The sequence below is a fragment of the Nerophis ophidion genome, linkage group LG23, assembly GCF_033978795.1.
Source record: "Nerophis ophidion isolate RoL-2023_Sa linkage group LG23, RoL_Noph_v1.0, whole genome shotgun sequence".
NCBI lineage: Eukaryota > Metazoa > Chordata > Actinopteri > Syngnathiformes > Syngnathidae > Nerophis > Nerophis ophidion.
In genome coordinates this window covers 24443753-24471469 of record NC_084633.1, presented here as the reverse complement: position 1 = coordinate 24471469, position 27717 = coordinate 24443753, and the positions used below count along the sequence as shown (strand labels likewise).

Below are 27717 nucleotides of genomic sequence, written 5' to 3'. Positions count from 1 at the left end.
CTGTGAATAAGTATTTGGGATGTGGACATGCTTATGACGGGAAAGAGAGTCAAAAGTAACAACATGTTTCCATCCTTATGAACGCCAATGAAGACTGTACTCACTTATATGTTAAACATGGATCTGACATTTGACGATCACATGTTATTCCCTGACCAAAGGACACCGTTTATGGTCCATTCCACCACATCAAATGTACGAATGCCTAATAAAATCAACTGTGAAATATTATTAGGTAAAAGTGTCCTGCACTTATAATTTTAACAACCTTACACACGACAAAAATAGAATGTGTCGATGATCCCATACTTTATTCTGAAATATCGATCAATCAATCAATTATTATTTATATAGCCCTAAATCACTAGTGTCTCAAAGGGCTGCACAAACCACAACACAAACCACTACGACATCCTCGGTAGGGCCCACATAAGGACAAGGAAAACTCACACCCAGTGGGACGTCGGTGACAATGATGACAATGAGAAACCTTGGAGAGGACCGCATATAGTCCTGTTACCTCATTCATTTTTCATTTTTTTGTTTTTAAAACATCAATGTGGTTGCAGATTTCCTAAACATAATTTAAAAGACTGAAGCACGACAAAAATAGCATTTGTTGCCTGTACCATCTTCCTAAAGTTTAACTTTACATTGAAATATATTAATTTTAATTCTTAAGAATTTTTTTTTACATATTTATGTTCTTTCTTGTTCAAACTGTACTTTAAGTTAATTTTCTTAAACAAATGTTTAACAATTTGAAACCCATATAGTCGTGTCCCCGGGTTTCCACTCAGTTCTGTGACCCTAATAAAATTTAAAATATTCCACAAGTAAGTTGCATCATTCCAATTCTGGTCAGGCATAGTGACTGTCAAAAGTGGGTTCACTTATTTATTTTTCTATACATTGTATGATTTATTTTTTAAAAGATTTTTTTTTCCCACTAAAACTGGGCATTTAAGTCTGTTTCCCATTTTGTTATTTCTTCCCTTTTAAAATTATTTGGTTGTGTATTTAATAAATAAAAGATGGTACTATCTTAAACACTAAGAAAAATATAGTTTGCCTTTCACCACATCCTAAAATTTTACTTTAGTATGTAATAATATCATTTTAATCCTTCAAAATTGTTATTTTATTTACACATTTGTGCCACTCCTTAATACAAATATTCTTTACATTTATTTTCTAAAATAAAAAGTTCAACTCTACATTTTAGTCGCATCCCTAATTTTTGACCCAGTCCTGTTACCCAACACATTCATCCTCTCACATAAAGTAAAGTCATTTACCTCATTCATTTTTCTGTATATTTTATGTTTATTTTTTTCAATTATGACAGCCCAGTCCTGTTACTTATTTTCCTTTAATATCTTATATCTAAAATCTCACTTCTAATACTTTCAGTCTTGTTACGCAAATGAGTAATATTCTACAAAAATAAAATAATTTTGTTTAAGATGCAAAAATACACACTTGGAGTGGTCCAATGTATTTAGAGTTGTGAAAAAAGACAAGAAGGAATGTACAACAAGCAAATGACACAGGAGGCATGCGTGTGAAAAGAACATTAAAGCAGTCAAAATATTATTATTACTTGATCACAAATAAACAAACACCTTTGGAATGTAGTCATTCTGAATTTAATGAATGACTGCATTCATGCACGGCCACGCCCCCCTCCAAGGCTCATCTCTGGGCCACGCCCCCGCACGCCTTGTTGGGTTGTGTATGTGTCTCGATTGGTCAGGGGAGGGTCAGTGGGCGTGGCTACTATAAAAAGCCCCACGCTCATATAAAACAAGCCTTGCCTTTTGATCGATGAAACATAAGAAGTGATGGAGGACATTTCGTGATTGGATGTAATCTTTGTGGACACAATCTATTGTTTTTCACAGCGGAAGAGGATATATTCTCCTGTTTTAAGTCTGATGTGAATCAGCTGACAGTATGGGGGTACTGCTGGTCCTTGCTGTCATACAAGCGGTGACAGTCACATTGGTGAGTGGGGGACTTTTCTCCTTCTCTCTGGCTTAAGTACATTTGTATCAAGGAATGTGATATTAACCTTCATATTGAGGTGTTACTGCTTCCCACAATGTTGGCAAAACAAGATTATATGTCAACATTTCAAATGTCACTATGAAAGTGTATGGTGGTTGTTGGTTTTAATCAATATGTTAGGTGGGTCTCTATTTGTGAGTCTTAGCAATGGCATGTGTATACAAAATAATATAAGGTTTGTGCAGCAAACTGAGTGACTGTTGGTGTGTGTTAGACAAACTTAAGTTATATCGGCAGGAAGGCAGGGGCTTGAGAGGTCAGAGAACATCACTTTTAGCTTCCAGATATCCCTTTAGAGATGGGTTTATTCAACAGGCGGCACCGGTGACACCACTGACACAAGACTGGCCCTAGAGTTCAGTTCAAAACGTGGGAGAGCCTATTTTTTTGCAGCAAATTCCTAAAAACACTAGTGTTTCTGTCGTATAGAGCTTGGACAAGCGGAAACACAATGGCACTTCTTTTCATTGAAATGTTAACTTTCTAAAGGCCGGTTATGTAATAATAACATAACATAACAAGGCAGCCAGAAACTTGGGGGTTCCCGTTTCCAATCCAGCTTTGTGCCATCCTAGTTCCCAGCTGACACAAGATATTGAAACAACGTTGAGAACTTGTTGAATTTGGTCCTCAAACATAACGTCAGAACAACATGATTTGTGACAACGTTTAATCAATGTAGGGCGCTGAAGTTGACTTGATCATTGATTTTTGGTAACTTCCAAACCAATATTCGACAACACAAATACAACGTTGAAACAACATGATTATTGCTGGCGTTTATTTAAGGTCAGGTTGTGACATTGATTTGACCATTGAATTTTGGTCATTTCCAACCAATATTCTACAACACAAATACAACATTGAAACAATATGCATATTGATGACGTTTATTCAATGTCGGGTAGTGACGTTGATTTAATCATTGAATTTTGGTCATTTCCCAACCAATATTCTACAACAGAAATACAACATTGAAACAACTTGCTTATTGATGACGTTCATTCAATGTCAGGTGGTGACGTTGATTTAATCATTGAAATTTGGTCATTTCCCAGCCAATATTCTACAACACAAATTCAACGTTGAAAGATTCTTTTTGAAAACGTTTAATCAATCAGTCGGGTTCCAATGTTGATTTGACCATTAAAATTTGCTTATTTCCCATCCGAAAGGGCTAAGCAGTAGAAAATGCATGGATGGATATTCTACAACACAAATACGTTGAAACAAAAGGCTTTTTGATTACGTTTAATCAATGTTTGGTCCTGACGTTGATTCGACCATTGACATTTGGTCATTTCCTGACCAATATTCTACAACACAAACACAAATTGAAACATGTTTTTTGACAACATTTATCCAATGTAAAGTTGTGACGTTGATTTGACCATTGAATTTTGGTCATTTCCCAACAATATTCTACAACACAAATACAAGGTTGAAACAACATTCTTTTTGACGACATTTAATCAATGTCAGGTTGTGACGTTGATTTGACCATTGAATTTTGGTAATTTCCCAACCAATATTCCACAACACAAATACAACGTTGAAACATGGTTTTTGACAAAGCTTAATTAATGTTGGGTTCTGACGTTGATTTGATCATTATTTGACCGTTATTTCTCAATTGAGAGGGCCAAGCGGTAGGAAATGCATGGATGGATATTTTCCAACACAAATTCAACTTGAAACAACATTCTTTCTGACAACGTTTATACAATGTTGGGTTTTGACATTGATTCGACCATTGAATGTTAGTCATCTCCCAACCATTATTCTACAACACAAATACAAGTTTTAAACGTTTATCCAATGTCAGGTTGTGACGTTGATTTGACATTGAAATTTGGTCATATTCCAACCAACAACGTGGATCAACATTAGACACCAACATTGTCTCAATTTACAAATACAACTATTTTGCAACCTTGGTTTTTATAGGACATATACGTATAATCAACATTGTATCAATGTCTTGTGCCTGCTGGGTTACGTCAACCACCTTGCTCCCTGTGCCACCCACACTGGTAGCCCAAAAGGTGTAGATCATGTGTTTCTTAATGTAAAGCCCTTTGAGCCCCAAGAGAAAAAGCGTTGCATAAATATAATTCACTTCACTTTTGTTGAATAACCCTGCTGTGGGGCTGGGTCAGGACAAGGCTGGGTATTCAGATTTAAACACTGGGTTTGATTCTGCCCCTACATTCAGGCGTCTGGAGAGTGCCCGGTGGTGTGCGAGTGCCCAGCCGGGCCCCCGTCCTGTCCACCAGGAGTCAGTTCCGTGGCAGATGGATGCGGCTGCTGCAAAGTGTGCGCGGCACAGCTCAACCAGGATTGCCACGAGGGGCAACCCTGCGACCACCACAAAGGCCTGGAGTGTAACTACGGCAACGACGTGGGCCGTACTCACGGCATCTGCAGGGGTACGTACCGGGGAGTGGTGGGAAGGCTACGACGGAGAGCGGATGGGGAATGTGTAACTTCAGGGTGGAGGGATTGGGGGGGTCTGGCCCCTAAACCAAATGGCTTGCGTTTCTCTTTGATAGGAGCTTGAGGTTTGAAGCCAGAGCCACCGTTGAAAAACAGAGCACCTTCATGAGCTGCGCGCTGAAAAGCGGCCAAGTCCGGAGATTTATAGAAGTAGTTCAGTGTGTACACAAACAGCCCCATGAAACACACAGTGGTATTTTTATATGGGTGTTTATTTGGGGCTGTTTCAATATAAAGGGGGGGTGTCCAGGGTGTTGTATGGGGGAGTCCCATTACTAAGGATGCTGTAAACAAGTCAAAATTCCTCTCCAGGCTAAGAATAGAGCTCGCTTCACAAATATGGAGACGCTGTGTCTTGGCGCCTTCAGAATAAAAGTCTCTTTTTAGATTTACTTTGCTGTATTATTTTGTCAAACCTAAAAATATATAAGTACAGTACCAACGCCACTAATATGTATTCGGGATGGTGACTTTTGTAAGTTCCAACCGTCGGTACTACCGATTCAAGTAAAACTTATCGGTACCATGCAGTGGTGCCTCAACTTAATAGTGTTTGGGCTAAATAATATGCTTTCAGTTACAGGCAAAACCTTGAGTTGCAAGCACCCTCGCCATTAGTTGTCGTTGAAAATGTCACAGTGAACCCTGTAAGAGCCGACCAAAATATTTGGTCTCACTGGCTAGCATTAGCTTATAGCGAAAGATGGACATAACCCAGTTTGTCTAAGCATGGGAAGAGACAAAGTGAGACTTTGAACCCAACCATCCTGAAGCAGAATGAATCAATAGCGTCAGCCAAGGAGGTTAAAATAATTAATACCTTATATGAAGCCAATTATTTATGAAAATATGGAGACGCTGCTGATAGTGTGTTTGACGGAGGGGTAGCTGAAAGGAGATACTGTAGAAGTCCACTTTTGAAGGTCAATTATTATTACAGTACTTTATAAAACCACTACACTTGTTAGTCGTACAATCTATTCTATTGTTTTTATACAATATTTCTTATATAAAAGTGAGTTTTTTCTTTTTTTAAAAAGCATCTTGTTGGAGCGAAGCACAAATTAAATATGATTTCAATGAATTTCAATGGACAAAGTTGACTTGATATTTTACTACCATATTTCACATGTGACGTTGCGTTCAGTCGCAGACTCGTCACTGGGTAATGTTACAATGTTCCATGCCAACAAAGCAAAATGGAGGCGTTTGAAATATGCTAATTTACACTTTGTTTGCTTTTTTTTGCTAATGAAAACTAAATCCAAGATGCACCTCACAATTAAACAGCTGGTGTGTCATAAACACAATACTTATATTATAAACACTTTGTAGGACTCAAAAAAAGACAAGACTGGCACATTGAACTTAATAGCAAAGACTCCTTCCTTGTTAAGGCAACACAGTAGTCTATACACTACTGCCATCTAAGGTCTTGAACCACATGCAAAGTCTAATACTGGCAAATGAGACTCATACAGTAAGTGTTACCGAACAACTGGACAGAACAAAACTTGTTTAATGTTAAAAATATATATATTATGAAAACAATTATGATTATTACTTTATTTGAACACATAAAAGTACCATACGGATTCAAATGTGAAAAGTACCATGGCTAGTGTGTGTGAGTGGGGTGTAGTCACAGCGTGGGAAATGTTTGAGATGTTTTGACCGAAATCCGTAACATAACTTAGATTAGGCGTTCACAAAAAAAAATTGATTCCCATCTGAATCGCAATTATTGTACATCCTGATTGGTAATACAGTCACAACAACTTTTTTTGAGACATTCAATTTTTAGAAATACATTTCTAGGTCATCTCCAAGCAACCAGGAGAAGCTTTTTTTATCATCTAACCTGTTTTGAAAAAGTGTCATTATAGTATATAATATTATAATAAACAATAAGCATTGTGAGAATAGGTTAGAATGAAGAATCGTGTTGATTTTGGGAATTGATTCTAAATCAAATTGTCACTCAGGGAATCAGAATCAGATTCAAACCCTTGCTTGAATATTTTCCTCCTAATTAACCAACTTTTGGTCTTTCCTTCTCTCAGCCAAGGCAGAGGGCCGCTCCTGTGAGTACAATGGGCGAATCTACCAGAATGGTCAGAACTTCCACGCCGGCTGCAAGCACCAGTGCACCTGCATCGATGGGGCAGTGGGCTGTGTGCCCCTCTGCCCAAGCCATGTACCCTTGGCTTCCCCTACCTGCCCTGCCCCACACCTGGTCAAAGTGCCGGGCCAGTGTTGTCTCAGCATCCACTGCCAGAAGGGCTCTACAATGGTCCCACCGTACCCGCCGTACCCGCCGTACCCCTTCATGCCCTACCCTTACCCCAAACCCTACCAGAAGCTGTATCACTACAAAGCCAAGACTGATCTGGACACGCTGGGGAACGAGCTGGTGGAGGCGGGCCGCAGATGGGACAAAGCGCGTGGCCACAAGCACCTGGCGGGTGGGTGCAAGTGTTTGCGTCCGAGCGCTGTCTGTTTCCTGCGCAGTAAAGCATGTGTTTGTGTTTGTGCACACATGGCCCCACTGTCAGCCTCTCCATTTGCATGTGTGTGTGGCACTGTGAGCCTTTCCATCTTCATGTGTGTGTGCGGCAGCATTTACCTTGGCTTCTTTTCCACTGGCTCCCTGCACACCAGAGGTGCTCTCTCACACAGGTCTCTCTCTCACACACGCACACTCACACACACACACACACACACACACAACACACACACACACACATGCACACACACACACACACACACACACACACACACACACACACACACACACACACACACACACACACACACACACAGGTCGGTCACCCAGCCTTCCCTCTGTGTAATCATGTGAGAGCGTTGCCCTGAATGAAACCAGTGTGTTATTTGCCTGGCCTTTTCCCCTCACTCCCCCGCCGCTTCAACCCCCATTTTTGCATATGGTGCCCTGACAATTTGCTCCCTTTCATGCCCACAGCGTGGAGACAGGTGGGAGATGAGTGCGTGGTCCAGACCACCTCCTGGTCCCAGTGCTCTCGCAGCTGCGGGATGGGCGTTTCCTCTCGAGTGACCAACGACAACGCTGGCTGTCAGCTGGTCAAGGAAAGGCGTCTGTGCAACATCCGGCCCTGCAGCTCCATGTCCATCCCGCTCAAGGTGATGTTGTACACCCTGGTAACATGCAGACAATCACACGCGCTGCTTGGTCAAAGGATTCAAACCCACCTTGGATGTTCTAGACCAGTGGTTATCAAATGGGGGTACTTGAAGGTATGCCAAGGGGTACGTGAGATTTTTAAAAAATATTCTAAAAATAGCAACAATTCAAAAATCCTTTATAAATATATTTATTGAATAATACTTCAACAAAATATGAATGTAAGTTCAGAAATTGTGAAAAAAAAATACAACAATGCAATATTCAGTGTTGACAGCTAGATTTTTTGTGGACATGTTCCATAAATATTGATGTCAAAGATCTCTTTTTGTCACTACTTGGACTATGAGGTGGTTGTTTTCCCGAGATGCAAGTGAACTTGGACCGGAGATGGCATGAAGGTAAAGACATCTTTTATTTTAACACTATAACTACTAAAAAAATAACAAACAAAAGGCCCTCACAAGGAAATACAAAAAACTTGATAGTGAAAACAAAAACTTGCACTAAGGCAAAACTATGAACATAAAACAAAAACTTGCACTATGGCATAAATAACGAAAAACTTACTTGGAACGGAACGAGAACGGGACATGGATCATTGGCATGGTTCTTTACAAGGTGCGTAGCAGGTGATAAATGGTGTGAAGGAGGTGATGTTGCCAGAATGGACAACAGAAACAGACAGGCTTAAATTATAATGTGGTGAAATTATAATGTGGTGATTTGTGAAAACAGGTGTGAGACATGAGGACAGGTGAAAACTAATGGGTAGTCATGGTGACAAAACAAACCAGGAAGTGCAAAAACAGGAACTGAGTGGCCAAAAAAATAACAGAACATGACTAAAACAAAACATGATCATATAGACATGACACTTTTTTTGTGAAGAATCCAGATGGATCTCTATTACAATCCCCAAAGAGGGCAATTTAAGTTGATGATTACTTCTATGTGTAGAAATCTTTATTTATAATTGAATCACTTAAGGATTCACAGCTCAACCTCTCCATTCAGATATGCATCACTTTATCAACCCTAATGCTAGCATTTCAACACATTTTTCAGGAGTAATATATATATTGGTATGCATGCTATAGCTAATATTTTAGCATGCTACCTTTGTTAAGCTAATTTAGCAGGTATACACCTCAGTGTCATATATTTTGGTATTTCACTAATGCTAACTGTAAGCATGCTATTGTTTGTATAGTACTGTTAATATGCCAGCCTTTTAAGCTAATTTTCCACATATTTTGTTACTTGACGCTATATGGGCAGTGTGCTAACGTTAGCATTTCAGTTTGACTTTGCCTCTTCAGCATTTATACGAAACTTCTAACAAAATTGCCAATTTATAGTTCTTTGAAAAAAAACAACAGCTATATATTGTACTGGTTTTGAAGATGGAAATCTACCAAAAGGCCCCCATGTCTTTTGATTAGTTAACCTGTGGCCCTCAGTGGAAAACAATTGGGCACCCGTGTTCGAGACCAGTGGTTCTCATAATCCCCCCCAGTACAACCTCAGAAAAAACTTCACTCTCAAAGTCCCACCATAACGATAACATTAAAATACAGTAGTGTAATGGACCTAAGTATTCATTAAGTATCACCATAATGACAACATTAAAATACAGTAGTGTAGTAGACCTAAGAATTCATTAAGTACCACCATAATGACAACATTAAAATACAGTAGTGTAGTAGGAGCTAGGACCAGGGGTTTATACAAACCCCGTTTCCATATGAGTTGGGAAATTGTGTTAGATGTAAATATAAATGGAATACAATGATTTGCAAATCCTTTTCAACCCATATTCAATTGAATGCACTACGAAGACAAGATATTTGATGTTCAAACTCATAAACTTTATTTTTTTTGCAAATAATAATTAACTTAGAATTTCATGGCAGCAACACGTGCCAAAGTAGTTGGGAAAGGGCATGTTCACCACTGTGTTACATCACCTTTTCTTTTAACAACACTCAATAAACGTTTGGGATCTGAGGAAACTAATTGTTGAAGCTTTGAAAGTGGAATTCTTTCCAATTTCTTGTTTTATGTAGAGCTTCAGTCGTTCAACAGTCCTGGGTCTCCGCTGTCGTATTTTATGCTTCATAATGCGCCACACATTTTCGATGGGAGACATGTCTGGACTGCAGGCGGGCCAGGAAAGTACCCGCACTCCTTTACCACGAAGCCACACTGTTGTAACACGTGGCTTAGCATTGTTTTGCTGAAATAAGCAGGGGCGTCCATGATAACGTTGCTTGGATGACAACATATGTTGCTCCAAAACCTGTATGGACCATTCAGCATTAATGGTGCCTTCACAGATGTGTAAGTTATCCATGCCTTGGCCACTAATACACCCCCATACCATCACAGATGCTGGCTTTTGAACTTTGCGCCTACAACAATCCGGATGGTTATTTTCGTCTTTGTTCCGGAGGACACCATGTCCACAGTTTCCAAATATAATTTGAAATGTGGACTCGTCAGACCACAGAACACTTTACCACTTTGCATCAGTCCATCTTAGATGAGCTTGGGCCAAGCGAAGCCGGTGCCGTTCCTGGCTGTTGTTGATAAATGGCTTTCGCTTTGCATGGTAGAGTTTTAACTTGCACTTACAGATGTACTGTAGTTACTGACCGTGGTTTTATGAAGTGTTCCTGAGCCCATGTGGTGATGTCTTTACGCACTGATGTCGGTTTTTGATGCAGTACCGCCTCAAAGGTCCGTAATATCATCGCTTACATGCAGTGATTTCTCCAGATTCTCTGAACCTTTTGATGATTTTACGGACCGTAGATGGTAAAATCCCTAAATTCCTTGCAATAGCTCGTTGAGAAATGTTGTTCTAAAACTGTTCGACAATTTGCTTACATTTTGGTGACCCTCGCCATATCCTTGTTTGTGCATTCCATGGAAGCTGTTTTTATACCCAATCATGGCACCCACCTGTTCCCAATTAGCCTGCACACCTGTGGGATGTTCCAAATAAGTGTTTGATGAGCATTCCTCAACTTAATGAGGATTTATTGCCACCTTTCCCAACTTCTTTGTCACGTGTTGCTGGCATCAAATTCTAAAGTTAAAGATTATTTGCAGAAAAAAAAAAATGTTTATCAGTTTTAACTTCAAATATGTTGTCTTTGTAGCATATTCAACTGAATATGGGTTGAAAATGATTTGCAAATCATTGTATTCCGTTTATATTTACATCTAACACAATTTCCCAACTCATATGGAAACGGGGTTTGTAATAAACAAGTACATATTTGATCATTTTGGCCACAGTTTGAACAGTGACACTGTTTGAATATAGAAAAATAAAACACTGTACTTTAATCAGGTGATTATTTGGCGTACCACAGTAGCTTATTTTCGAATTAGATCATGGTTATTCAATTTGGCTTTGTTGTTGTTCCATCATTCCACTAACAAATTCCACACACTGATTTATGAAAGGTTGAAGTGTTTTTATGTTACATTTTTTAAGGAGCTAATCTTAGAGCTGGGCGTTATCAATATATACTGTGACAAAAATGTCATCTATAAGAAGCAAGGCTGGTTGCATGTACACTCGCTCTCTGGTAACCCAGCAAGGCAGGAATGGATCAGTGATCAAAAGCCAATCAGGTGACAGTATGAACAAGACAGGAAGTGATCAATCAGGTGACAGTATATACCATCACGCATGTAGCCCTACTTCTTGTCTAACGTCGACTCTGAGTGAGAAGAGAAAGTGTGAAGTCAATTATATTTATATAGCGCTTTTTCTCTTGCGACTTTTACACAGTGAAACCAATATCTAAGTTACATTTAAACCAGTGTGGGTGGCACTGAGAGCAGATGGGTAAAGTGTCTTGCCCTAGGGCACTACGGCCGTGACTAGGATGGCGGACGCGGGGATCGAACCTGGAACCCTCAAGTTGCTGGCACGGCCACTCTACCAATCGAGCTATACCGGTTGCTATGCCCCCAAGTCCAAATGAAGAAATTGTGGATCAAACAAGAAAAGTATGGCATTTTTTGGGATGTTTCAAAAGGACTATAGTCAGACCAGTGTGGTCTGTAAATGATGCAAGGTCTCCACTAAAATTGGTAATCAGAACAAGCGGGAATCTTTTGGGACCTCACAATTTGATTGTGATTCAGGAGCTACGATTCGATTAAAAATGGATTATTGATGCATCTTTAATTGATGTTTATTGATACAGTTTTTTATTTTACTAAATAAGCGTTTATCACAACTTGAGCCCTGGAAATCTATCCGAGCCACCATTACTGGGGATGTTACAATATTGTTAACATTAGGTATCTTGTCATTGTTTGACAAAAAACAGTGCATCTGGAATAAGAAACAGTTTCCGATATTCGTTAAATTAATGAAAATGTGTGTAAAACTGGACTGATATCTCGGTGAGGTGATTCAATGCAGTCAGACAAATTTTACAACTGTCTGCATTTCTTTATGTACAATAAATACATTCATTTTTGACATTTACTAATCGATTTTATAATGTCCGAATTGCTATGCATCTAAAAATTAAATATTTACCCCACCTCTAGTATTCACCCTTTAGAGCACAGCCTAACCAACTAAACCTACAGAAAATACCGTATTTTTCGGACTGTAAGGCGCACTTGAAAATCCTTTAATTTTCTCAAAACTCGACAGTGCGCCTTATAATCCGGTGCGCCTAATGTACGGAATTATTTTGGTTGTGTTTACCAACCTCGAAGTTATTTTATTTGGTACATGGTGAAATGATAAGAGTGAACATTGGATGGCAGTCACACATAGGATACACGTAGACTGCAACATAATGGCAGTCAAATATAAGGGATGTGTGTAGACTGCAATATGATGGTAGTCACAAATAAGAGATACGTTTAGACTACAATATGACTCAAGTAAACAACACCAAAATTGTATATGTTCCATTGAAAGTATAGAACATTACAGACGACGCTCAAAAATCTATCAACATGTTTTAGTACAACTTTGGTAAACTATGAAGCCGCCCCACCTGATGGATTGTACTGTGCTTCAACATACGAGTATGATTATGGTGTGTGTATAAGGTTAGACATTATCTGGCTTTTTGTTTCGCAATATTATGCAGAAGCAACTTTTCTTACCTTCTGGTACCTGCTGATGTGTATTTGGGATCAGCATAAGTCCTGAAAATGTGCGCGAGTCCGCCTTTGAAATCCATGCCCACTCCGTAGTCCAGGGCTAAGGAACCTATGGCTCTAGAGCCAGATGTGGCTCTTTTGATGACTGCACCTGGCTCTCTGATAAATCTGAGCTGACTTTGCTTAACACAATAAGTAATGAATAATTCCACTTGTAATCACAGTGTTAAAAATAATGTTCAAAATATAAAACATTCTCATGCATTTTTAATCCATCCATTCGTTTTCCTACCGCACCAGTTCAAGAAGTTGCGTTAATGGAAAGAAGTTATTTATTTATTATCGGTTAGTGTGGGGCTTGCCCTCCTGGGGGTTCTTCAGACCCCCAAGCACCGACATGAGAGCATGTTTCAGGGTTACAATATTGGTTTATTTTTCAATAAGTCTCTCAGTTGCTTTCCAGCTATAGTATTTCCAGCCCCAACCCATCCTCTCCTCCTGGCTGCTGCTTAAAACAGAGCGACAGATAACAAGGCCCAGGTGGGCCATCTACGCACCTGTTGCTGCAGGCCCGCAGGCCACGCCCCCTCCACAGTTAGCTTCAGAATAACAATGTTATTACAAAGAATAACATACCTATTATACTCTAGAAATGTTGGACTTACTTAAAAATGCTTGTGTTTAGTTTAGTTCAGTGTTAAAAAATATATTATGTGGCTCTTACGGAAATATATTTTAAAATATTTGGCTTTTTGGCTCTCTCAGCCAAAAATGTTCCCGACCCCTGCCGTAGTCAGTAATCTTCTTCTTTTTCACTATCTTCATGTGATGGGACATTCAGCCTCCGCTGTTGCCATTTCTGATATAAAGTAGTGTAAAGTTATAACTTATAACTCGCTATGGAAGCACCAAAAACTACCAGTGTAGTGAGTTTACATTATTCACCCAAGGAACTTTCGTTATTAGAGAGTTCCAGTCGGACGTTTTTTCACGGGACACATTTCCGGCGTTGTCGTTGCACTAGTGAGCCAAGGATGAGGACATGCTGCTCCGTTGTTGATTTAAGTAAAGTCTGAATATCATTAAAACAGTTAGCTCCATCTTTGGACACTTCTTCCACTCCTGTCCTTGTGAAAGTAGACAAAAAAAGCTATATTGAAAATATAGGTACATCTATATCACTACAACAAAATTGCGGGGAGAAGACGCTACCGAAGGTAAGCCACGTAAATAAGACCACCCACAAAATGGCGCATCCTGAAGCGACTGTAAGAAAGCGGCTTAAAGATGATCTGTAAAAAATAATCAATGCAACATTTTGACCAAAGAACCACCAGTACATGTTATGTAAACCACAAGGAAGGGTTTTACATTTAGAAAAAAATCATAATATGACCCCTTTAATGCGCCTTTTGTATGAAAATAAAAATAGAGCGCCTTATAATCCGGTGCACCTGTTTTACATTTAGAAAATAATAATAATATGATCTCTTTAATGCGCCCTATCATCCGGTGCGCCTTTTTTATGAAAATAAACCTGACTAGACCCGCTCATCGGCAGTGCGCCTTATAATCCGGTGCGCCCTATGGTCCGGAAAATATGGTAGTTCTTCTCTGGTTTTTGCTTTATTTACATTTTCACACTTTCACATTCTCCTTCATGTTGCACCTTCATTTAAAAGAGCTTATTGGTAAGTGTCCAATGTGAGTTTACTATTTGGTTGACATTTCCTTTCCTTTCTGCCTTGATAGCTGAAAGGATTATAATCAGAGGAAGGTTACATTAGAAATGATAATATTACATTTGATACAGTTTACTCCTGGTCCTTATTTTCTATAGCTCATATAAATATCAATAATGATTAAAGATTTATAAAATTCCATATGGCCCAGGTGGAGAATATATGTAATCTCTTGAGAAGTGTTGCACATTCCTGGCATAGCATCATTGCAACTGTTGGAACATGCACCAAATCATTCACTTAATAAAAAGGGTCTGAATGTTCTGTATAACCCACATTATGCATTCACTTTAGGTCCTTTGTAACTTTGTTTAGAAGTTGAACAATTTTGGTCAAAGTATTGACCCCTGGGGTACGCCACAAAATATATTTAGCCATAAAACTAAGTTATCAATATTTTTTCTTTCAATGGTGCAAAACACTTCATCTACCTGAACGCTTTACAAAATAGGGTTACGTTTATGTTTGTGACCAATTCTTCCTGTTACCAGGCACATTTCTCAATGGCAACACATTTATTTCCACTTCTAGTTATCCCAATTTCAAATGTTGCTCGGTGCTGCCAATTCAATTATTCAAATGAAATGAACTGAAACTGCACATTTAGAAGAACATGCGAGAAAAAAAAAACTTGATCTGCTGACTGTAAGGCCGAGGTGCTAATCGCTAGGCCACCAAGCGCTGTGAAGATGCTGAATTGATTCAGGAAAGGATTGGTATGTGATTGGTATCGATACGTGCACTATGCTACTGAGTAACATTGAGACGTCCCGTCTATTCACGCCTGTGTTGCTGTGGGCCATTGAATTTGTCAGTTCATTCCCAAGTTGACCACTAGGAGTCCAACAATGATTAAAATATGACGCGTTTGAATGTCAAATATTGATGTACAGCTGAATAATTCACGTAGACCCGCTGCGTGACCTCGACTAGGATGGGTTTCAGAGTGTTCCAATCTTCTTGTAGCCATCTTAAGAGATTCAGGTTCTTTGCCATGTTAGACATCCAGTGGTCCTAAATCCATGATACACAACTTGTGCAAAGTTACTTCTTTACAAATCTGTATTGTTGGCACAATCAACCCCTAAATGTAAAAGTCCAAAAGACAGTTATCCCATTTTTTAATGTTATTTTACACACAAAAATAAATTGTTTAAAAATGCACCTCCATGCATTCATACTACGCCAAAACATGCATCTAATCATCACATAATTTTCTCGCCTGCTTGTCCCTTTTGGGGTTGCGGGGGGTCGCTGGAGCCTATCTCAGCTGCATTCGGGCGGAAGGCGGGGTACACCCTGGACAATTCTCCCCCTCATCGCAGGGCAAACACAGAGACGGACAACATTCACACTCACATTCACACACTCTGGCCAATTTAGTTCTGTCAATCAACCTATCCCCAGTTGCATGTCTTTGGAGGTGGGAGGAAGCCGGAGTACCCGGAGGGAACCCACGCAGTCACGGGGAGAACATGCAAACTCCACACAGAAAGATCCCGAGCCCAGGGTTGAACCCAGGATTGCATATGACCTTCGTATTGTGAGGCAGATGCATTAACCTCTCCCCCACCGTGCTGCCCAACTCTAACTGTAAAAATCCAAAATCCAGTTATTTATTTGGTTCTATTAATTTTCCTATTTTGCACTAAACAAAACATATTTTTTAATGTATTCATATTACTCCTAATCATGCATCTAATTAACATGCAATTGTCTCGCTGTGGCGAACTCTAACTGTAAAAATACGAAAGACAGTTATTTGGTTCTATTCATTTTGTTATTTTGCTCTAAAAAAAGGTTGAACAATTAATTTTGTATTTATTTATATTAATCCAAAACATGCAGCTAATTATCATGCAATTGTGTCGCTGTGGTGAACTCTAAATGTAAAACTCCAAAAGTCAGTTATTTAATTTGTACTATTAATTTTATTTTGAGTTTGCACAAAAAAAAATGATGTATTCATATTACTCCAAAACATGCATCTAATTGTCATGCAATTGTCTTCCTGTGGCAAACTGTAAATGTAAAACTCTGAAAGTCAGTTATTTATTTTGATCTATTATTTCATTTTGCAATTTGCACAAAAAAAAAAATATTGAACAATTTATTTTTGATGTATTCATAATACTCCAAAACATGCATCTAAGTATCATGCAATTGTCTCGCTGTGGCAAACTGTTATTGTGAAAATCCGAAAGACTGTTGTTTATTTGGTTCTATTAATTTTCTTATTTTGCACTAAACAAAACATATTTTTTTTATGTATTCATATTACTCCAAATCATGGATGTAATTAACATGCAATTGTCTCGCTGTGGCGAACTCTAACTGTAAAAATATGAAAGACAGTCAAATAACTGTCTTTCATATTTTTGTATATTATTTTTACAACCAAATAGTTCTATTCATTTTGTTATTTTGCGCAAAAAAAAAGGTTGAACAATTAATTTTATATGTTTTTATATTAATCCAAAACATGCATCTAATTATCATGCAATTGTCTCGCTGTGGCAAACTAACTGTAAAAATCCAAAAGACGGTTATTTATTTGGTTCTATTAATTGTCACTTTGCATTAAAAAGATTGAACAATAAATGTTTTATGTATTCATATTACTCCAAAACATGCATCTAATTATCATGCAATTGTCTTGCTGTGGCAAACTCTACATGTAAAACTCTGAAAGTCTGTTATTTATTTTTGTTCAATTAATTTCATTTTGCAATTTGCACTAAAAAAAAGATTGAACAATTTATTTTTGATGTATTCATATTACTCCAAAACATGCATTTAAGTATCATGCAATTGTCTCGCTGTGGCAAACTGTTATTGTGAAAATCCGAAAGACAGTTGTTTATTTGGGTCTATTAATTTTCTTATTTTGCACTAAACAAAACATATTTTTTTATGTATTCATGTTATTCCAAATCATGCATGTAATTAACATGCAATTGTCTCGCTGTGGCGAACTCTAACTGTAAAAATATGAAAGACAGTTATTTGGTTCTATTAATTTTGTTATTTTGCGCTGAAAAAAAGGTTGAACAATTAATTTGATATGTATTTATAATAATCCAATACATGCATCTAATTATCATGCAATTGTCTCGCTGTGGCAAACTAACTGTAAAAATCCAAAAGACGGTTATTTATTTGGTTCTATTAATTGTCACTTAGCATTAAAAAGATTGAACAATAAATGTTTTATGTATTCATATTACTCCAAAACATGCATCTAATTATCAATTGTCTTGCTGTGGCAAACTCTAAATGTAAAACTCTGAAAGTCTGTTATTTATTTTTGTTCTATTAATTTCATTTTGCAATTTGCACTACAAAAAAGGTTGAACAATTTGTTTTTTATGTATTCATAATACTCCAAAACATGCATCTAAGTATCTTGCAATTGTCTCGCTGTGGCAAACTTTTATTGTGAAAATCCAAAAGACAGTTGTTTATTTGGTTCAATTAATTTTCTTATTTTGCACTAAAAAAAGATTGAACAATTTATTTTTTATGTACTCATATTACTCCAAAACATGCATGTAAGTATTATGCAATTGTCTCGCTGCGGTGAACTCTAAATGTGAAAATCCAACAGAGTGTTATTTATTTTGTTCTGTTAATTTGTTTTATTTTGCACTAAAACTACATATGATTGAACAATTATTTTCTATGTAGTCTTGTTACTCCAAAACATATATCTAATCACAATGCAATAGTCTCTCTCGGGCAACTCACAGAAACATGACAAGGGACAATTGTTAATTTTATTCTGTTATTTTGCACTAAGAAGTTATCATTGAACAATTTATTTCCCAATAATTCATATTACGCATAAACATCTATTTCTTCTTTATGCAATTGTCTCACTGGGGCGACCCTAACTCGAAAAATCCAAAGGACAGTTTTTTATTTTATTGTCTTATTTTGCACTAAAATATTACCATTGAACAATTTATTCCCCTTGTATCCCATGAACTCTAAAACCTTCCAACATGTCTCTTATTGTTTGCTAGTTGTGCTATTTAGACAATAATGGTTGCTTCCCATCACCAGTAAATCTCTATTGTTTTCCAAGCTGAACACTGACTCCCCTAAAAACAAGAAAAGACTGCCATAAGCAGGATTCCTATGCCATATTATGCCATCAATAATACTTTTGAATTAAAAATATGTAATGAGAGAATCAAATCCTATTATTACAATGAGTATATCGGTCTAATGAACTTTCCCTCTTTACATTTTGCTTTTTTACTTATTTTTTAAACTTTAGCATTTTTTTTTATTTTGTTTAATAGCGTTTTGCATGAATAAGCGCTGATAAAATGTCAATTAAAGGCACCACATATGTAATTTTACTGCAAACATATTCCTAGCCCCTTCCTGCTCAGTCATTGATAAGATCAACCACTTCTTATTCTCAACACTGTCCTTCACACAAACTTTCCTCCTTCACATAGTTATGTCCGTATTTAGCTACAGGCTAATGCTAGCCAGTAAGTCGCATCTTAATGTTTACTATGACATCTGCTACGCCGATTAGCCGAGAGACAGCTCTCATCTCAAAACACTGTTAAATTGGGGCACCTTTAAGTTCAGGTACAACTGACCCAATCCCGGCAGTTTACGATTGACATAAAATTACGTCAAATGCAACGGTGCCTTGTTTCGGTCCCCTTTTTATTTTATTTTTTTACACTTGGGCACTTGGCGATCGCTCCAGCAGCTAGAGAGCAGACTCCGCCTAACTATCTGTAGGTAACGTTGCAATTTTCAATGCCAACAAAGAAATTAATTTAAAAAACGCTCCAACATAATTTAAGTAAGGACCAATTTTTTCAAAAATGCGCTAGCTTGATGCTAATATACATTGCCTTTGGGATTGACATCCTACTGATTAGCTTTAGCAATTTTACATGTGATTTCAACACTTTCAAATTTAACAAAATCTACAACTAACATATAATCAAACAGCTGGTACATAATAAGTACAATACTTATGTAATTAACACTTATTGGGGCGCAACTGACAGCTGCTTGGACTTGCAACTGCAATCGTAACTTAGTGTCTTACTTGCAGATGAGACTCCGAAATGTGATAATGAAAGACCTAACAGCAGCTCTTGTTTAGAAGTTGCAATAAAATCTAGATTTTATCATTAAAAACAAATTTTACATTTATTAACACACAAAAGCAGACAAAATTTAATCAAATGTGAACGGCACCATCTAAAGGTACCACTGCATTTGAATATATTTCAATTTAAGAATCTTCTATAAGACAGTAGTTGTCAGCTGTTTTTGGGAATCTGCTGCAAAAATGCTAGTCAAAGATTTTTATAGTTTTGTGATGTTTTTAGGAATCTGATGTAAAAAAATAAAAAATAAATACAAAATTTAGAAAATGGATGGAAAAATAAGTCAGATCTTCTGTATGACAGAGCTTTCTCTGTTTGTAGTAACGTGCTGCAAAGACACAAATTCTCTGCAGTTTTTAGAATCATCTACATGACGGGAAATGTCTGCTGTTTGTAGTAAGGTGCTGCAAAAACTCAAGTCAAAGATCTTTTATACGTCAGAATTATTTTGGCAGTTTGTATGAATCTCTTATTCAGTGGGAGTTTTTAACGGTTCATGGGAATCTGCTCCAAAAACACTTGTAAGTTATTTTACATGACAGAATTTTCTTGCAGTTTTTAGGAATTTTCTGCGTTTTTTTAGTGATGTGCTGCAAAAACGTGAGTCAAAGATCTTCTATAAGACAGGAGTTTTCTGCATTTTTAGGGACTCTGCTTCAAAAACACGAAATTATTTGATGTTTTTATACAGTTTTCAGGAATATTGTGTATAGTAGTTGGTTTCTGCTGTTTGTATGACAGGATATATTTTTTTTGTTGCAGTTTTTAGACCTTTTATGACAGTTTTATGCTTTGTAGTAATATGCTACAAAAATGTGAGTCGATGATCTTCTATATGTCATTGGCATATGAAATTCTGCAGTTTTTAGGAATCTGAAACAAACAAACTAGTCAGTTATTTCAATGACACGCTTTTTCAGCAGTTTTAAGACTTTTTTCATTTATTTCCCATGAGTTTGTTTTACAGTAAAACATCAAATTAACTACATGTTAATTTAAAAGTTGTTTCATATCAATAAAAAGTGTGATTTTTTTAAATTGGGAAGGGGAAGGGCTTCAAATGAAGTCAGGAGTGGCCCCACTATGGACCCCACTATGGACTTTCAGGCGTTGGATTGTGCCGCACACATCTTATCTTCTAGGCAGAAAGACGTGGTGGAGAACCCTTTATTGCCACGTAAAAACAAAATTCAAAAGCAGTATGTCACACATTCACAAAGTATATTCCTATTTTTACGGACACTGAATAACTTTTTAGAGAGGCTCATAACACTTTTCTTTGTACTTGCACTTGGTGACTCTATGCTGTGTGATTTCAAGGAGCACTCCAGTCACCCACTCACATTTCACACACAACAAAACGTACTTTGCTGTGTGATTCCAAGGAGCACTCCAGTCACCCACTCACATTTCACACACAACAGAAAATGTTCTGTTGATCCACTCAGGAGGCCCATGGCTCGCCGTGCACCTGTTTGCCGGCGCTCTCCCACTGTTTGTGGAGCTGTTGTGGGTGTAAAGCGCAGCAGCCGTGGGTAATTGTCGGTACGCTCTTAACCTATCGCTTGCTCTCAACTCTCTTTGTTTTCTCCCACTCTGGACTTTATGGCATTAACTTTGCTTTCAAGTATTTGTGTGGGACTAATGACTTGTTTCACGCTGCTAATGCTCAGCAAATGGTCACAAGATATCATGAAGCTCTCTGTGGAACCAGTGGTGGGTCGTCAGGGCCAGCAAGGCCTTCTCTGCTGGCCTAACATAACCAGAAATCATGATCATGATTAAAGATAAAAGTAACTGTCTCTAAACATCTAACGTTATGCTCCTTCCAGTGCTGTTGTTTTTAGGTTAAGAGTTTGTATCCAATCAAAATTCAGCGAGCTTATGTTGCCATGCCGTACCAAAACTCCCCGGGGCCTTCAAAATCAACAATGTCTGTGCACTGTAAGTGAACGGGCACATACAGTTGATAGATAACTGCCATAGCCAATCAGATCACCAGTTGTTGTCAGTAAGGCCTTCGAGCTGGCCTAAGGTTGAACGTGACATTTACGCGTCCTGTGATTGGATACTCACTTGGGAGTCCCAAGTGAGTATCCAATTACAAGTCGCGAAAACAGGAAGCGGCACTGGAGACATACGAGCCGTAGAAAGCCACACAAAAACTAATAATAATAATAATAATAATAATAATAATGGATTAGATTTATATCGCGCTTTTCTATTGTTAGATACTCAAAGCGCTCACAGAAAAGTTGGAACCCATCATTCATTCACACCTGGTGGTGGTAAGCTACATCAGTAGCCACAGCTGCCCTGGGGTAGACTGACGGAAGCTTGGCAGCCAGTTTGCGCCTACGGCCCCTCCGACCACCACCAATCATTCATTCATCATTCATTCACCAGTGTGAGCGGCACCGGGGGCAAGGGTGAAGTGTCCTGCCCAAGGACACAACGGCAGCGATTTGGATGTCAATAGGTGGGAAGCGAACCTGCAACCCCCAGGTTTCTGGCACGGCCGCTCTACCCACTACGCCATGCCACCCGTACGCACTTTTTTAACCCACAAAGCAGAACAAAACGTTGATAAGGTGGCAGATATATATTTGCAAGGCCATTTTCAAGAAGGATATTTAAAGAGAAACCACATCTTGTGGGACAAAGTCGGCAAACAACGGAAGCTAGCTAAGCTGTCCCGGCGGTGAAATGGTTTACCTGCCACTTACACACGAATCAACCGACGACGAGCAACAACCGACTACCACCACTAGCTTATACAGTACGGCGTCGAATGGGTGCTAATTGTGAGTTCAAATATTCTACTTCGTTATTTATTCACGTTTCATGTGTTTTATGCAATTATTTTAATTATTACCGTAACACGTAAGAGATGTTTTAATTGCTGAAGCGGGTTTGTTGAATGCTAAATGTCCCGTAAAATAGACCGTTTTATCAACTGTTGAGGTGATTCAATGCACAGTAAATGTGTTTTTGTATAGTGTCTCTCCAGCAATGGTCATGTGGTGACATAAATTACGGTATTTTGAGAGGTGAAGTCGGACTAAGGACATCACTGAAGGCCTAGGTGAGAAATGCACGGCCCACCATTGTGTGGAACGCACTGCTCAGCTTTAAGAGGTCGTCACCTGAAATGGTTTTCACTTCACAGGTGTTCTTGAAGCTCATCGACAGAATTCCAGGAGTGTGCAAAGCAGTAATAAGAGCAAGGGCTGGCTATTGTGAAGAAATAAGAATACAAAAGATGTTTTCAGTTATTTCCCCTTTTTTTGTTAAGTACATAACTCCACATGTGATCATTCATAGTGCTGATGCCTCCAGTGACAATATACAATGGAAATAGTAATGAAAATAAAGAAAATGAGAAGGTGTGTTCAAACTTTTGACCTGTACTATATATATACTGAACCTTGCCAAATGATATGAAAGCATGTGTTTACCACAAAGATTATAATTAAGGCTTAGGCCAGGCTGATTACCAAAATAAATGGAGGAACTTATTAAAACTAATAAAAAAAGAAATGTACATACAATTACACAGTGCTAAAATAACTACATTCTAACTACACAACCCAAAACCAGTGAAGTTGGCACTTTGTGGAATTTTTTAAAATAAAAACAGAATTGAATGATTTGCATATCCTTTTCAACTTAAATTCAATTAAATAGACTGCAAAGATGAGATATTTAATGTTCGAACCAAGAAACATTTTTTTTTTGCAATTAATCATTAACTTACAATCTAATGGCAGCAACACGTTGGCACAGGGGCATTTTTACCATTGTGTTACATGGATTTTCCTTTTGTCAACACTCAGTAAACGTTTGGGAACTGAGGAGACCATTTTATTAAGCTTTTCATGTGGAATTCTTTACCATTCTTGCTTGATGTACCGCCTAAGTTGTTCAGCTGTTCGGGGTCTCCGAACTGTTGAACAAATTAAGCTTGATGCTTCATAATGCGCCACACATTTTTAATGTGAGACAGGTCTGGACTACAGGCAGGCCAATCTAGCACCCGCACTCTTTTACTACATAGCCACGCTGTTGTAACCGTGGCTTGGCATTGTCTTGCTGAAATAAGCAGGGGCGTCCATCATAACGTTGCTTGGATGGCAACATATGTTGCTCCAAAAACTGTATGTACCTTTCATCATTAATGGTGCCATCACAGATGTGTAAATTACTCATGCTTTGGGCACTAATACACCCTCATACCATCTCAGATGCTGGCTTTTCAACTTTGCACCTACAACAATCCGGATGGTTCTTTTCCTCTTTGGTCCAGAGGACGACGTCCACATTTCCAAAAACAATTTGAAATGTGGACTTGTCAGACCACAGAACACTTTTCCACTTTGCATCAGTCCATCTCAGATGAGCTCGGGCCCAGCAAAGCCGGCGGCATTTTTGACAGTGGTTTTCTGAAGTGTGGTGATATCCTTTACACACGGATGTCGCTTTTTGATGCCTGAGGGGTTCAAGGTCACGGGCTTAGCCCCTTACGTGCAGTGATTCCTCCAGATTGTCCGAAACTTTTGATGATCTTACGGACGGACCGTAGATGGTGAAATCCCTAAATTCCTTGCAATAGCTCATTGAGCAATGTTGTTCTTAAACTTAAACTGTTCGGCAATTTGCTCACGGATTTCTTCACAAAGTGGTGACCCTCGCCCCATTCTTGTTTTTGAATGACTGAGCATTTCACGGAAGCTGCTTTTACACCCAATAATGGCACCCACCTGTTCCCAATTTGCCTGTTCGCCTGAGGAATGTTCCAACTAAGTGTTTGATGAGCATTCCTCAACTTTTTCAGTCTTTTTTGCCATTTGTGCCATCTTTTTTTTAAACATTTGCAGGCATCGAATTCCAAATGAGCTATTATTGTCAAAGTTATTTATTGACGAACCTCAAGATGCAGAGATGGAGGCAGGCATGGAGTGAGCGAACATGATTTTAATATAAATACTAAGACAAAACCAAACAAAGGGTTCAAACCAAAAGCGCGCACGTGGGCGGATAAAAAACAAAAGGCCTAGCGTGGAAGCTAACACGTATCTAGCAGAAAACAGAAAAACTGGAAAAAGCTAATGGCTAACAAGAAAACAAAAAGCTAGGAGAAAACAAACTACAAATAGCTAACAAAAACAGCTTACCGCTACAACGACCAGGACAAGATATAGCACGACAGGTAATAGCTGAAATGATGCCAGAAATGACAGGTAGCAAAGACACAAGAGTGACATGAGGCAACAAAAATACAAATGACAATACAATGATCCAGCCCTGACTGGAAGACAAAGTGGGTACAAATAGGAGCGGGCTGATTGACAACAGGTGTGGCCAGGTGCCAATCAGCCGCAGATGAGGTGACAACAGCACACAGGGAGACAAACAGGAAGCTGAACCAAAATAAGAGCACTTGACAGGAACTAAAGACAGGAGATACTAAACACAGAGGAAACAAAGACAAATGCAGAGGAAAAAACTAAAACGTAGACAAACTGTCAGGGGAAAGCCTGACAATTATTTGCAGAAAATAATGTTTTCCAGTTCGAACGTTAAGTATCTGGTCTTTGCAGTCTATTCAATTGAATACATCTTGAAAATTATTAGCAAATCATTGCATTCTGTTTTAAATTACGATTTACACAATGCGCCAACTTCACTGGTTTTGGGTTTGTAAATGAATATGTTTTTTAAACAAACTGTCAGTAAAAGCAAGTGCAAATGAAAATACAGCTTTACCACTTTACTTATAATTTTTGTGCTTAAAAAACTTCTCTATGCCTTAAGCTCCAGATTCCTTCTGTTTGATATTGTCATTACTGCCAAAGTGGTGGAAAAGTGTATTACAAGTGAGTACCACAGCCCTCTGTGGTTAAGAAAAACTGGTCTTAATGAGACTATTTGTTGTAAGAATCTTCCATATGACGTGTATATTTCAAAAAAGCGAGTCAAAAAATGTCAGGAATTTTCTGCAGTTTTTGGGAATCTTAAATTTTATGGTTTGTTTTTCCGGTTTCAAAAAAAAGTTTTGAACTGTCGATGCGTGTCGGAAAGAACGTGCCCATGTGCGTCAATGATTGTCTGTGTGTGTCCTCAGATTGGCTCGCGATCAGTCTAGGTCAGGGGTTGGGAACCTTTTTGGCTGAGAGAGCCATACAACCCAAATATTTTAAAAAGTATTTCCGTGAGAGCCATACAACTTTTTTTTATCATAACTATTTTTTTTAAACACTGGATACAACTATATGCGCGCATTTTTAAGAAAGACCAACATTTTTAGAGTATAATAAGTCTCTTATTCTTTTTAATAACATTGTTATTCTTAGGCTAGCCAAAAATAAATAAAATACTTCTTACCATTAATGCGACTTCTTGAACAGGTGCGGTAGAAACCGGATGGATAGATGAAAATGCATGAGAATGTTTTATATTTTGAACGTTATTTTTGATACTGTGATTACCAGCGGATTTATTCATTACTTATCGTGTTAAGCAATGTTAGCTAAAATGTATCCGAGAGCCAGGTGCAGTCATCAAAAGAGCCACATCTGGCTCTAGAGCCATAGGTTCCCTACCCCTGGTCTAGGTCAAGCGTGATAGGCTCTGCCTTAAAAATGTTCCCCTTCTCGCTCTCCACAGAAAGGCAGGAAGTGCTCCCGAACCCACAAGGCCCCCGAGCCGCAGCGCCTGTCCTACGCCGGCTGCAGGAGCACTCGCCTGCACCGCCCCAACTACTGCGGCGTCTGTCGGGACGGCCGATGCTGCTCGCCTCGCCGCACGCGCACCGCCGGCGTCACCTTCGCTTGCCCGGACGGCGAGCGCTTCACCCGATCCGTCATGTTCATCCAGTCGTGCAAGTGCAGCGACGAGTGCAACCACCTCAACGAGGCGGCCATGCCGCCGCAGCGATGGCTCTACGGAGACACGCACAAGTTCATGGACTAGTTCCTCTGCGTACAAACTCTGCAGTCGTAGAATAGTGTCCCCGTTATCTAGGAGTAGATGCATCTTCACCAGCTCTGCTTTAGTGTAGATCAAAAAAAAAGAAGCTGACATTTTGTGGATGGAGACACCAGACTGAGACTTTTACATGGGTGGGGGAGGGGTCATGTCATGTCACGTCTTGTGAATAGCTGACACACACCATCAACCATAGAAAGGGCCCCTTCTTTGGGTATTTATTGTGGGGGGGTCACTCATGTTTGGAGCCTCAACGGGACTAAACAGCTGAGAGCTGTCAGCCATTGAAGGGGTTTGACCCCCCCGGGTCCAATCAGAGGCCCTATCCAGGAGACAGATGATGAAGAAGAGGTGCGTGGAGGTCAAAGGTCGTTGACACAGCTGGACGCACCCCCTGCTTTTGTCTCCGCGAGAACCCCAGGCGTTTAGCCGCAAGCCGGGGATTCTGGCGTCGACAAGTCCAACCGCCAAATTACAATCCCGACTCAAAGGAAGTGGCAGGAGAGGGCTGCTATAAAAATAAAAAAGGGAAAACCGTGGCACTGAGGTAAACCCCTCATTTGGGACGACAGGGCGGAACCGCTCGGCCTGTCATCAAGCAGCTCCAGTTGGAGCTTGAGTCATGAAGAACATGAGTCATACTTCTTAGCAATCTTAGGGGCAGCGGGTCAAAGCTGAACCATTACTTCCAAAGCATTTCTACTGTAAAAGACATGAAATGAAAAATACTATACTTCTAGATGCTGTTGCTGCGTATCGCTTTGGTGCCACGGGAGCAAAACACTTCCATGCTTTTGTTGATGTGCCAAAACTTTTTTCACAGACATAGTCCATGTCAAGTATATTTGAGCACTGAGCATGTTCTCATCCTTCATATGCAAACTCAAAAGGATTCTGCAAGTGTACATAATAATTACAGCATGATTTGACTTGTGTATTCCATTAAAGACTTCTACACAAA

At 38.9% G+C, this 27717-nt stretch overlaps 1 protein-coding gene and 1 long non-coding RNA gene across 2 annotated transcripts in view; one reads left to right on the top strand and one right to left on the bottom strand.

The window, feature by feature from the left end:
* Window positions 1–1538: 1538 nt before the first annotated feature.
* LOC133541751 (uncharacterized) overlaps window positions 1539–27717 on the bottom strand; it is a 29880-nt gene continuing 3701 nt past the window's right edge. Inside the window, exon 3 of the long non-coding RNA XR_009803972.1 lies at window positions 1539–7743. This is a non-coding gene — a long non-coding RNA (uncharacterized LOC133541751). The remainder of the gene's footprint in view (window positions 7744–27717) is intronic.
* LOC133541750 (CCN family member 1-like) lies at window positions 1805–27717 on the top strand. Its single transcript, XM_061885318.1, has 5 exons — window positions 1805–2007; window positions 4286–4499; window positions 6630–7031; window positions 7550–7728; window positions 26436–27717. The coding sequence occupies exons 1-5, from the start codon at window positions 1957–1959 to the stop codon at window positions 26739–26741; spliced, it is 1152 nt and encodes a 383-aa protein (XP_061741302.1). The 5' UTR covers window positions 1805–1956; the 3' UTR covers window positions 26742–27717.